General features: G+C 45.8%; 1 protein-coding gene across 1 annotated transcript in view; it reads right to left on the minus strand.

Annotated features, from left to right (window-relative positions):
* ankar (ankyrin and armadillo repeat containing) overlaps nt 1–13,695 on the minus strand; it is a 306,667-nt gene that overhangs the window by 112,397 nt on the left and 180,575 nt on the right. The window contains exon 11 of the mRNA XM_085984217.1: nt 4,585–4,856. Coding sequence (XP_085840343.1) covers nt 4,585–4,856 — 272 coding nt within the window. The remainder of the gene's footprint in view (nt 1–4,584; nt 4,857–13,695) is intronic.

A 13,695-nucleotide genomic window follows, 5' to 3' on the forward strand; every position in this document is an offset into this window, starting at 1 on the left:
ACACATGAAATAGGAGCAGGATCAGGCTACACGGCCCCTGGGCCCGCTCCGCTACCCACAGGGCCATGACCGATCCGAACCTAGACTCATGTCCAAATTCCTGCCCGCTCCCCGTAACCCTTAATTCCCTTTACTTCTAGGAAACTGTCTATTTCTGTTTTAAATTTATGTAATGATGTAGCTTCTACAGCTTTTTGGGGCAGCATATTCCATGGACCTACCACTCTCTGAGTGAAGTAGTTCCTCCTCATCTCAGTTTTGAAAGAGCAGCCCCTTATTCTAAGACTATGCCCCCTAGTTCTAGTTTCACCCATCATCGGGAACATCCTCCCCGCATCCACCCGATCCAACCCCTTCACAATCTTATATGTTTCAATAAGATCGCCTCTCATTCTTCTGAACTCCAATGAGTAGAGTCCCAATCTACTCAACCTCTCCTCATATGTCCATCCCCTCATCCCCGGGATTAACCGAGTGAACATTCTTTGTACTGACTCAAGAGCAAGTATGTCTTTTCTTAAGTATGGACACCAAAACTGTATGTAGTATTCCAGGTGCGGTCTCACCAATACCTTGTACAACTGAAGCAATACTTCCCTATTTTTATATTCTATCCCCCTAGCAATGAAAGCCAACATTCCATTGGCCTTCTTAATCACTTGCTGCACCTGTATACTAACCTTTTGAGTTTCGTGCACCAGGACCCCCAGATCCCTTTGTACTTCAGTACTTTCAAGTTTCTTGCCATTAAGATAATAACTTGCTCTACGATTCTTCCTGCCAAAGTGCATAACCTCACACTTTCCAGTATTGTATTCCATCTGCCAAATCTCTGCCCACTTACTTAGCCTGTCTATGTCCCCTTGCAGGTTTTTTATGTCCTCCTCGCTCACCCCCGTCCAAAGATGTGCGGGTTAGGTTGATTGGCTATGATAAATTGACCCTTAGTGTTAGGGGGATTAAATACGTGGGGTTACGGGGATAGGGTGGGATATGTGTTGGTGTAGGGGTTACGGGGATCGGGTGGGATATGTGTCGGTGCAGGCTCGATGGGCCGAAATGGCCTCTATCTGCACTGTGGGGTTTCTGTGATTTCTGTGTGACTACTTTCTCCCCCATCTTAGTATCATCTGCAAACTTTGATATGTTACACTCGGTCCCCTCCTCCAAATCGTTAATATAGATTGTAAAGAGTTGGGGACCCAGCACCGACCCCTGCGGAACACCACTAGTTACTGATTGCCAGTCTGAGAATGAACCATTTATCCCAACTCTCTGCCTTCTGTTAGATAGCCAATCCTCTATCCATGCCAGAATATTACCCCCAATCCTGTGATTTTTTATCTTAAGCAATAATCTTTTGTGTGGCACCTTGTCAAATGCCTTTTGGAAGTCTAAATACACTATGTCCACTGGTTCCCCTTTATCCACCCTGTATGTTACTTCCTCAAAGAACTCCAGCAAATTTGTCAAACATGACTTCCCCTTCATAAAACCATGCTGACTTTGTCCTATTAAATTATGATTATCCAAATGTCCTGTTACTGTCTCCTTAATAACGGACTCCAAAATTTTACCTACCACAGATGTTAGGCTAACCGGTCTATAGTTTCCAGCCTTCTGTCTACTGCCCTTTTTAAATAAGGGTGTTACATTAGCAGTTTTCCAGTCTGCCGGGACCTTTGCCGAGTCCAGGGAGTTTTGGAAAATTATTATCAATGCATCCACAATCCCTACCGCCACTTCCCTCAAGACCCTAGGATGTAAGCCATCTGGTCCAGGTGATTTATCCGCCTTGAGTCCCATTATTTTACCGAGTACCACTTCCTTAGTGATTTTGATCGTGTTTAGCTCCTCGCCCCCTATAGCCCCCTGTTTGTCCAGTGTTGGGATATTCATAGTGTCCTCTACTGTAAAGGCTGATACAAAATATTCATTCAGTGTTTTTGCCATCTCCATATTTCCCACCATTAATTTCCCAGTCTCATCCTCTAAGGGACCAACATTTACTTTAGCCACCCTTTTTCTTTTTATATAACTATAAAAACTCTTACTATCTGTTTTTATATTTTTTGCTAATTTACTTTCATAATCCATCTTCCCTTTCTTAATCAATCTTTTTGTTATTTTTTGCTGTCTTTTAAAGTTTTCCCAATCCTCTATCCTCCCACTAGATTTGGCTACCTTATATGCCCTTGTTTTTAGTCGAATACTATCCTTAATTTCTTTACTTAGCCACGGATGGCTGTCTTTTCTTTTACACCCTTTTCTTCTCAGTGGAATATATATTTTTTGGAAGTTGTAAAATAACTCCTTAAATGTACACCACTGATCATGTATCGTCTTACCCTTTAATCTATTTTCCCAATCCACTCTACTCAATTCCGCTCTCATACATTCATAGTCTCCTTTATTCAAGTGCCAGGGCAGATCTAATTTACAGGTTTCTTTAATATCCTGCAGTTCAAGCCACACAAACTTTATTTTATTTATATATAATTACCAATTACCACCCCCTGGTGGCCTCTGACTCAACCCATGTAGATTTGAAATCAAACTATGCCAGTTAAAAGGTCCCAGTTTCGATTCCCAATCTATGCAAAGGTAGCTAATTTCAGCTGTGGTAATGGTTGGGGAGCTATAATTGACTTTTGTGCCCCTGCTCTAGGGAGGGAAAAGTAATTTTGGGTTCCAGCTCCTGATTGCTATCTAGCAATTAACTTTTATACTAATGAACTATTAAGTAAGCTTCATCATAATAAAGACACTTAACGGGAGAAACCAAATTGTTTCTGATGACCCTGCATATAGGCATCAGGTCAGGACAGGAATAGCTCAGCTGTGAAGCCCCTTTAAGCTGAATACTGGCCAATACTTATTAAAATACCCATTTGGGCAAGATACCGGGGAACTGTGGTAGTTAACACAAGTCACTGCCTACAGGGGAGGAGTAGGGGAGAGAATTGACTAAATAAATAATCATTAATTAATATTTGGGTATCTAGCTATAGAAAACATTAATTTAAAATGTCATTACATTCGCTCAAAAGGAATAATTGGAAGCAGAAAACAATTAGGCACAAAGATGCTCCCATTAACTGGCTTTATAATATCATGAAGCTAATTTAATTGCACGCTACCGTAAAGTGTAGCATGAGAGCATCAAAGTTGCAGATGGAAAGGTGATTTCGCTGCATTCTTGATCAAGTTCTTCCTTCCCCTCCCCTTTTTCCTGTCATTCACCACAAAAACATTAAAAGGTGCTGTTGGAAACATTTTAACCTTCATGGAGTAGGTCTAAATTCTGCCTCTGATAGAAGGCTTTCCTGATGAACTCCTGCTTTGATTGGATCTACCCCTAAATAATTGGTTAAATTGGAGGATCTGGAGACTGTGCAGGAACTTTTTTTGTACACTGATTAACTGGTTGATTTTCACTGGAGTGTTTCACTTAAAGTGTAATAACATGCTTGACAGAAAACAGGCATGGAATTTATGACACCTGAAAAGTTTGCCCTGATATCCTTTACCAATTATCAATTTTGTAGTGTGGCTTGGCGCTACAATGTAGTGGTGTGCTAACATGTACCACAGATAAATAAGTAATGAGTTATTTTCCATAGTTCCCTACAGAGTCTGGTTTGAAGCAGAAATTAGCAGAGGCTTAAAAACATGATGGTGTAGACTTTCTGCTTTGGGCGCAATCGTCAATCTGGGCTCAAATTGCACTTGTTTTTTAAATTGATTTTATGGTTCAAGTTTCCGCTCGAGCTCATTTGCATAATCACAAACGTTAAATTTTCCATGAACCAGTGCAATCGGGCAGCGGTTTAGAACGTAATTGTTTATTTTTTTTCTTGTATTAAAAAATATTCCTTGATATATTTAAGAATGGTCACCTGATGCAGCTCTATTAGTACAGGTGAAAATGGGTTTATCACAAAAAATAAGCACTTTTAATCAGAGTGTCTAGTCCATCTCCTGTGAGTAACCTGATTTTAAATAACTGAAACTTAAAAAAAAAACTACACAGAACCATTTACTAGTTTCATTGCTGTACAGTAGTCAGTTTCTTAGTAAATTTAATATTTTTTAATATTTAAAAGGGTTCTATTAGTTCCCTTGTGCCTAAAAGAAAGTTTCATTTTAAGAGCCTCCTAGAAGGCCCACAAACAGGCGCAATTAGCGGAAACGCGGCATGGTGATTAATTCGACCTGGGGGCATGGCCAGTTTTGTGGGCAGGGCCGGCTTCCAGCACAATTGTTTAAAACCAGTGCAAAAGATCGCGGAAACTCGATTTGAGCTGGCCGTTAGTTGCGCTTGAAATTCCTCGAGCTTTTGCGCTGATTTGACAGATTTTGGGCGAATTGCGCTGGAAGAACCAGCACAACCTAGCGGAAACTGTACCCTAACGCATCTTCAGTGGTATAAAGAGGAGGAGAAATAGTTTTAAAAGTGTGGAGATTTTGGTAAATACTAAAACATTCTACATTTCAACAAATTGTGTCAATAAATTCATGATGTCCCATCCCTTTGATAATACAGAGAACTATATTTTTTAATACAATTGAGTGCTATAATCAAACATTACTTACAAGGGAAGCGATTAGACTGGCGTTATTCTCAATCTGGGCAATATCATACAGGATGACAGCACAACGTGACTGAAGCTCAGGCTGTTGACTGTGCAGTAATTCAATAAGCACTGGGATGATAGCAGATTTAATAATCGAGGTACAGACTGGCATATAGGTGGAGAGATTACACAGCACAGCAGCAGCAATACATTGCAGAGTCTCATGCTTACTGTGTAACAGATCTATAAGAGGAGGAATGCTACCTAAATCAAAGAATTGAAACAGTCAGTGTTACGTATGGCACAGTCTATTTTCTTGAACAGTTCAGCAACTTTCAATGTTTCTATGGAGTTTATGGAGAAATCAGGAGAACGAGACTGGGTAAAATCAACTCTCAAAAGGCAATTAAATTCAGAGCAGGCAAGAAGGGTCAAATGACCACCTTTTACGTTGACAATTTCTATATTTCAACTCAGCACAATAAAGCACAGTGTATCCTTAATACAATCTATAGGCACTTTCACACTGCTGCCGGGACTCTAGGAAAGTGGTACTGAAGTGGAGACCTGTGACCTTCATTGCCCCATCTCTTTTTACAGCCACTGGCCACAAAATTCCACAACTTAGCGATGGTAGTTATGGATGTTATTTTTTTTTAAATGGAGTCTGCCTCGCTTCCGCCCACATCTGGCGCGACCTGAGCTGTTCGGCATCTTGGTAAGGGCGATAGTGCAAGTGGTATGTGCGTGCGCCAGCAGTATGCAGAGTAGGCAGATTGTGATGTCAGTCAGCGTGTAACGCTGATTTGTTGCACGACCTGCCATTTTGGACGTCGCCACTCCATTCAACGCCCTCTCTGAAACATGCACAGCTGAACGTGCGTTCAGCTTTACGATGGACCCACCATCAGCGCTATTTATCCAACTTGCAGGTAAGTTGATTATTGTTCTTGTACTGTGTAATGTATATACCTTTAAGTGGGGAACTATCGTTTACAGCTCATGTACACTGCAGTACCGGCAGTGACCACACCTGTATATAGCCCTGAGTAGTAATCTGTACAGATCAGTTGCAGTGTGAGCCACGCTGAGTAAACACCTGTTGTACCGTTCTCCGCAGTCTGTGTCTTATTATACACGGACGCAACATTGGCGACGAGGCAAGTTCGAACTGACCTGCAACTCTGCATCGCCTCCCGGGGATTCGTTCCTGGAGATCAGTGGATTGGAGGTCAAGGCCAGAGACTCGGGCGTCGACCACGGGCAACCGCCCAGTCATCCAGCAGAGACTCGAGAATTGCGGGGGAGGCTGTCGAGAGCCAGGCTTGGCTTTCCAGTCGAGGTGGTCCAGCGAAACGGGCTGGCAACAGGTAGTGTGCAGACCCTTCCCGGACAGCGGCGGGCTAGAGCCCGACCGAGCGGCACAGCAAAGGGCCGAGCAGCGTCGACGGGGGAGAGAGAGAGCAGAGCGCACAGGGCGCAGCCGGTGTTCAGGGGCCGAGCAGCGTCGGAGAGAGGGAGCGAGAGACGCGCAGAAACCCACGAGGCGCCGCCATTGCCACGAGGACCGCCGAGAGTGGCGTTGGCAGCAGCGGGGGAGGAAGGAAAGTGCGGGAGATGCCATTTTAAGCCATTGGGAGATGCCATTTTAAACCACACCCAAAATGCCGAAGAGTGGCAGTATCACTGCATTTGACAATGAAGTCGAAGATTGGACTACATATGTCGAACGAATAGAGGTGTACTGCAAGGCAAATGAGGTGTCAGATGACAAGAAAGCATCGGTATTGTTAAATTTAATGGGTGCAAAGACATATGGTTTATTATGAAACCTAGTAACCCCAACGAAGCCAATGGAAAAGAGTTTTGAAGACATAGTAACGATACTAAAGGAACATTTAAACCCCACACCGCTGCTGATAGCAGAAAGATTCAAGTTTCACACGGAACCAGCATCAGGATGAAAGCAATGCTGATTATTTAACAGAACTGCGCAAACTATCGAAACGCTGCCAGTTTGGAGCGGGACTGGCAGATACCTTAAGGGACAAGTTTGTGTGTGGGCTTCAAAGTGAAGGAACCCAGAAACGGCTTTTATCTGAAAAGGACCTTACGCTGGAAAAGGCTTTCAGCATTGCGGTATCATATGAAGCAGCAGCACGGGGCGCTGCAGAGATACAACAGAGACCGCAAGAATATGGCACAAACGAAATTTCATATGGAACAGAGAAGTGCTATCGCTGCAGCAGAACAACACACGACCAGAATGATTGCTGGTTCAAAGACAAAGTGTGCAGACAATGTGGAAAAGTAGGACACATAGCACGAGTCTGCAGGTCGGGAAAGAAAACCAGCAATAAGAAACCTATCAAAGAAAAGTACAAGAAGGTACATAAGATGACGGAGAATAGTTCAGACGAACAAAAGAGTGATAATGACTCCAAAAGCAGGGAACTGAGTTGTCTGAAACTACATAATGTGATCACAATGGAGGATCACCGAACCATTTGGGTCACTCTCAAGATAGCAGGAGTCCAGGTAAAGATGGAATTGGACACAGGATCAGCCCTAACAGTCATAAACCAACGGGACAATGAGCGGCTATTCTCACACATACCCTTGAGAGACACAAAAATTATTTTGAAGACGTACACGGGGCAAAAAGTCTACCCCAAAGGAAAAATAAGGGTGACTGTTATATATAACGGTAAGGAAACACCAAAACTAGACCTGTATGTATTGCAAGATGGAGGACCACCATTACTGGGACGTGAATGGATCCGGAAAATACGACTGGATTGGCATTCCATACAGGCACTGACTGTGGCTGACAAAAAGGATGATGACGTCACACCTGGGCGACTGTCAAAGATCCTAACTGACGCGAAAGAAGTGTTCCAGCAAGGACTCGGAACACTAAAAGGTATGACAGTGAATTGAAGAAAACGCAAGCCCAAAATTTTAAGGCCAGACCGGTACCTTATGCAATCCACCCAGCCGTCGAAGCAGAGCTGGAGAGTCTGGAATGTTCAGGTGTACTGTCCAAGGTAGACTGGAGCGAGTGGGCCACACCCATCGTCCCTGTGATGAAAAAGTCGTTGAGCAGCACGCCTGGGGAACCAAGGAAGGTTTGCATCTGTGGGGACTTTAAGGTAAGAGTGAACCCGGTCCTTCACACCGTACAATATCCACTGCCGCAGATTGAAGATATTTTCGCCTCGCTATCTGGAGGGAAACGCTTCACTAAGATTGATCTGGTCCAGGTGTATCTGCAAATGGAGGTAGAAGAAGCATCAAAAAAATACCTCACAATCAACACCCATAAAGGTCTCTACCAATACAACCGGCTGGTATTCGGGGTAGCATCAGCTCCGGCTATTTGGCAGAGGGCAATGGAACAAGTCCTGCAAGGGATCCCAGGGACCCAGTGTTATTTGGACGACATCCTGGTCACGGGCGAAAATGACAGTGATCACCTTGCCAACCTGGAGCAGGTGCGCACTAGATTGCAGGAATATGGGTTCCGAGCTAACCGCCCCAAATTCGAGTTTTTTAGAAAACAGATCTCGTATTGTGGCCACGTTATCGATAAAGAGGGGTTACATAAGTCCCCAGAGAAGATTGAGGCAGTAGTCAAGGCTCCAGCACCGGAAAATGTGTCACAACTGAGGTCGTTCCTCGGGCTGGTAAACTACTACCATAAGTTCTTGCCAAATTTGTCTACAATACTACACCCACTGAACACCCTACTGCAAACTGGGGTGCCATGGAAGTGGAGTGACGAATGTAGACGAGCTTTCCAGAAGAGCAAAACACTAATCACATCGAAAGAGGTATTGACCCATTACAACCCAGCATTACCAATTCGGTTGGCATGTGATGGGTCACCCTACGTCATTGGAGCGGTGCTGTCGCACAAATTCTCGGACGGCTCAGAGAGGCCAATAACCTTTGCGTCACGATCACTAACCTCAGCCGAGCGTAACTACGCCCAGATTGACAGGGAGGCCCTCAGCCTAGTGTGGGGAGTGAAAAAGTTCAATCACTATCTGCACGGGCAGAAATTCACCTTGCTGACTGATCACCAGCCTCTTGTCTCCATTTTTAATCCGAAGAAGGGCGTTCCGGTGATGACTGCGCAACGACTACAAAGATGGTCACTTTTTCTAGGGGCGCACCACTATGAGATTGAATATAAGGGCACGAAACAGCATGGAAATGCTGATCGGCTATCACGCCTGCCACTGCCTACTGCGGAGGAAGCACCAGCAGTGGATCCTGTCGAAATATTACATTCGACTATAGTTGAATACCTACCGGTAACTAACGCTTGTATCGAAAAGGAAACCCGAAATGACCCGACACTGTCTCGGGTATATGATTTGACGGTGAAGGGATGGCCAGCACATGGCGACTCACTGTTGCCAGCATTCTCGACAAGGAGAGAACAGCTGTCAGTGTGCCGGGGGACCTTGATGTGTGGATCCCGAGTGGTAATTCCACCCAAGTTAAGGGATAGAGTGCTCAATGAGCTTCATGAGGGTCATCTGGGAGGGGTAAAAATGAAAAGCCTAGCCAGGGCTTATGTGTGGTGGCCAGGAATCGATAAACAAATCGAGGACCTGACCAAGAGCTGCTCAGGATGCCAGAAAGTCCAAAATGCACCACCACAGGCCCCTCTACACCCATGGGAGTGGCCCTCATCTCCATGGCAACGGGTGCATATTGATTTTGCTGGTCCATTCATGGACTCAATGTTTGTTTTTAATAGCCGTGGATGTGCACTCAATGGCCTGAGGTCATCAAAATGTCCTCCACCAGCACGGAGAAAACTATTGCAGTCCTACGGACCATTTTTGCCAGGAATGGCTTGCCAGAACAGATTTGCTCCGACAACGGACCACAGTTTGTGCCCGAAGAGTTCCGGAGGTTCTTGAAAAAGAATGGGGTAAGGCATTACACATCTGCCCCGTATCATCCAGCCACAAATGGATTGGCTGAGAGGTTCGTACAAACCTTTAAGAAGGCAATAAAGGCTATGTACAATGACAACATTCCACTGCAGCACAAGGTGGACAATTTCCTGTTCGCCTACCGGAATGCGACACATGCAGTCACCAACCAGGCCCCAGCCATGATGTTCTTTAACCGAAGGTTAAGATCTCGCCTGGATTTGCTCAGACCAAACGTACGAAGAGATGTTGCGAGTAAGCAATTCCAGCACATCCATGAGAAGCCAACAAGGAGCTTCAATGTAGGGCAACCAGTCTTGGCCCGCAACTACCGAACAGAAAAATGGCAGCCTGGAACGATATGCACATGGCAGGGCCCACTAATGTACACAGTGGACATTGGGGAGAGCATCGTGAGACGCCATGCTGACCAGATCCTAGAGTCACAGGAACAAGTCAACCCCATGCCTCGCCCATACGTACCTGGTGATGAACCTGACGTACAGGTCGCATCTACCCCCGAAACAGTAGCATCGGAAGCTGATGAACCAACCGACGACAGGGGGCCAGAATCGTCTCCGCACCAAGAGCAAGACACTCGGGAAAGGCGCTATCCAGAAAGGATCAGGAAGCCTCCCCAAAGACTGAATATATAAATAGACTATTTTCAGCTAATGTTGCATGTTAAAAGTGTTAATTGTAATTAGTTTGATATTTAATTGTTAAATGAGTGTTATGGTACTGTTAATCTAAAAGGGGAGGAATTGTAATGTATGTACCTTTTTAAGGGGGGAACTATCTTTTACAGCTCATGTATCCTGCAGTACCGGCAGTGACCACACCTGTATATTGCCCTGGGTAGTAATCTGTACAGATCAGTTGCAGTGTGAGCCACGCTGAGTAAACACCTGTTATACCGTTCTCCGCAGTCTGTGTCTTATTATACACGGACGCAACATACTGGCTCTTGCAGAGTTTGTATGAGCACTGGGTTACTGGAAGACATTTTTAAAGTTGTTAAAGTGTGCAGGGAGTGTTGCTCGACATTGGGAAGGCATTGGCTGCTACTGGGAGGCCTCTGAGTAAACCACTTGCTCCCAGTCATGGGCGCTCTAGTTGCAGTCCCCTTCATGCTGCAGCATGAAAGGGAGATGGAGCAGAGGCAGCAAAGAAGACAAGGTGCTTGCAGAGAGAAGGAAGAGAGCTCTCAGCAACAGGCCTTACCCACCTAGTGTTTTCAAGGAGCACTTCTCCTACCTGCACCTAAGCCAGGAACAGTGTGCTCAGAGGCGCCGCTTCACCAAGGAGGTGGGTCACAGAACTCTAGAACCAGACCTCCAACCTCAAAGCAGGGCAACGACGGCTCTGCCAGTGTCCCTCAAGGTGACCGCACCCCTGAATTTTTTTGCCACAGATATTTCCAGGCTGGAACAGGCAATATAGCAGTTCGCCATCCATCGCTGCATCCGGGAGGTCACAGAGGTTCTGTACACTAGGAGAGGGGACTTCATTGTCTTCTCTCTAAACGTGAATTTGCCAGGAGATTGCTGGCACAGTGGACTGGCGCAGGATGAAGGCATTGTGACTGCTGTCAGGATACTGGACATTCACCATCATGATGTGCTGGGCGTGGTTGCACACTAATTTCACATAATGGAACATCCCACTATTGAGATGCGGTGCCCACAAAGCCACATGTGTGCAGTCGAGTGCAGAGCACCACGGCAGAGGCCTGAGGAGATTTAAACAGCACCGGCAGAATCGGCAGAGTGCACAGCACCATGGGAGAGGCCCGAGGAGGTTTAAACAGCGCCGGCAGAGCGCAGCGCACCACGGGAGAGGCCTGGTGAGATTTAAACAGCGGCGGCGACAACGGCAGAATTGGCAGAGCGCATAAAACAAATACAGAGGGAATTTGAGAAAGTGACGTCACAATAAATGCAGAGGAGCCGGGGTAAGTTACAGGTAAATATCAATTTAACTTAAATTAGACCAAGTAATTAGTTAAAAAACTAAAGAAATATATAAGCCAAGTTGATTAAATACATAAACTTTAATTAATTACTCAAATAAAATGGTTATATAGGGATGGCAGTGCAGGAGGTGTGCCACAACTGCAGTATGTGGGAGTTTGTGGTGAACATCGCGATCCTGGACAGCCACGTCTGCAGCAAGTACCTGCATCTGGAGGAACTTCAGCTCAGAGTTGTTGAGCTGGAGTGCGAGGTGCAGACATTGCAGGGCATCAGGGAGGGCGAGAGTTACCAGGATACTTTGATCCAGGAGGCAGTCACATCTCTTAGGTTAGATAGTGGTACAGGTCTGGTTAGTGGTCAGGGACAGGAGGCTGTGACTGCAACTCAGGCAGCTAAGGGGATCCCATGTGCAGTGCTGGAGGAGCCTGGCCTTTGCCCTTATCCAACAGGCATGAGGTTCTTGCTGCTTGTGTGGTTAAGGACAAAATCTGGAGAGTGGATGAGCAAACTGAGCTCGGCATTATGGTACAGGAGGCCATTCAAGTGGTGGGGGGGGGGAGTGAAAAGGAATGTATAGTCAGGGGGATAGATACTGTTCTCTGCAGCTGCGACCAGGAGTTCCGAAGACCGTGTTGCCTGCCTGGTACCAGAGTTAAGGATATCCCTTCATGGCTGGAGAAGAATTTGGAGTGGGAGGGGGAGGCTCCAGTTGTCGTGGTCCATGTAGGAACCAACGACATAGGTAGAACTAGGAATGAGGTTCTGCTGAGAGAGTTTGAGGAGCTAGGATTCAAATTAAAACGCAGAACTTCAAAGGTTCTGGATTGTTACTGGAGCCACACGCAAATTGGCATATGGACAAGCAGATCAGAGAGTTAAATGCGTGGCTTAAAGAGTAGTGTGGGAGAAAGGGATTTCGATTCATGGGGCACTAGCACCAGTACTGGGGAAAGAGGGCGCTCTTCTGTTGGGATGGGCTCCACTTAAACTGGGCTGGGACTAGTGCCCTGGTGAATCGAATAACTATGGCTGTAGATAGGGCATTAAACTAAAAAGGGGGGGAGGGGTCAGGTGAGGGGAAATTTAGAAATCTAAAGAGAAAAGTCAAGGTAATGAAGCAGCGCAGCGAGCTGGGTAAAATTAAGCAGAAAGGGACAGAGAGATTAACGGTAATAGTGCATCAGTGAATAAGGTGAAAGCAGGGAATAATTACATAGGATATACGGCACAGAAACAGGCCATTCGGCACAATCAGTCCATACCGGCGTTTATGCTCCACTCGAGCCTCTTCCCATCTTTCCTCATCTAAATCTATCAGCATAACCCTCTATTCCCTGCTCCCTCATTGTCTAGCCTCCCCTTAAAGGCATCTATACTTTTCACTTCAACCACTCCCTGTGGTAGCGAGTTCCACATTCTCACCACACTTTGGGTAAAGAAGTTTCTTCTGAATTCCCTATTGGATTTCTTGTATATATTGATGGCCTCTAGTTATGCTCTTCCCCACAAGTGGAAACATTCTTTCTGTATCCACTCTATCAAAACCTTTCATAATTTTAAAGACCTCTATTAGGTCACCCCTCAGCCTTTTTCAAGAGAAAACAGACCCAGCCTGTTCATCCTTTCCTGATATGTATACCCTCTCATTTCTGGTATCACCCTTGTAAATCTTCTCTGCACCCTCTCCAGTGTCTCTATATCCTTTTTATAAGATGGCGACCAGAACCAGAATACTCTAAGGGGGGATTTTTCCCAGCCCTGGGGAGGCTGGTATGGAGGTGGGACTGCTGGGAAAATGGCAGAAACTGGGAGCGGGTACCGACCCTGCTCCCAACCCGTCTCCGTGTCATCTTCCTGGGAGGCGGGTCCCCGACTCACGCAGGGACCCATCTCCTTGAGGCGAGAAGGGGATTAGAGCCAATTAACTGCCTGTTAACAGGTAGTTAACAGGCAGTTTTGAAGCTTATCCCCATTTTACCCCTGCAAGTGTGGGCTTCCCGACGGCTGCGAACCTCGCCAGGGTCAGCAAGGCGAGCAGTAGGTCTGCGGGGGTGAGCGGGATCGAAAAGTCCACTGTGGAGGTGAGTGATGTGTGCAAGTGTGGAGAGGTAAGTATGAGAGGTGAATGTAAAGTGTTGGAAAAAGTTTCCTTACCTTTGCTTCTTCTTGCAGGTTTCAACCCTTGGGGAT

The sequence above is a fragment of the Somniosus microcephalus genome, chromosome 4 (assembly GCF_052327205.1).
Source record: "Somniosus microcephalus isolate GS21.2 chromosome 4, FLI_Smic_1.0, whole genome shotgun sequence".
Taxonomy (NCBI): domain Eukaryota; kingdom Metazoa; phylum Chordata; class Chondrichthyes; order Squaliformes; family Somniosidae; genus Somniosus; species Somniosus microcephalus.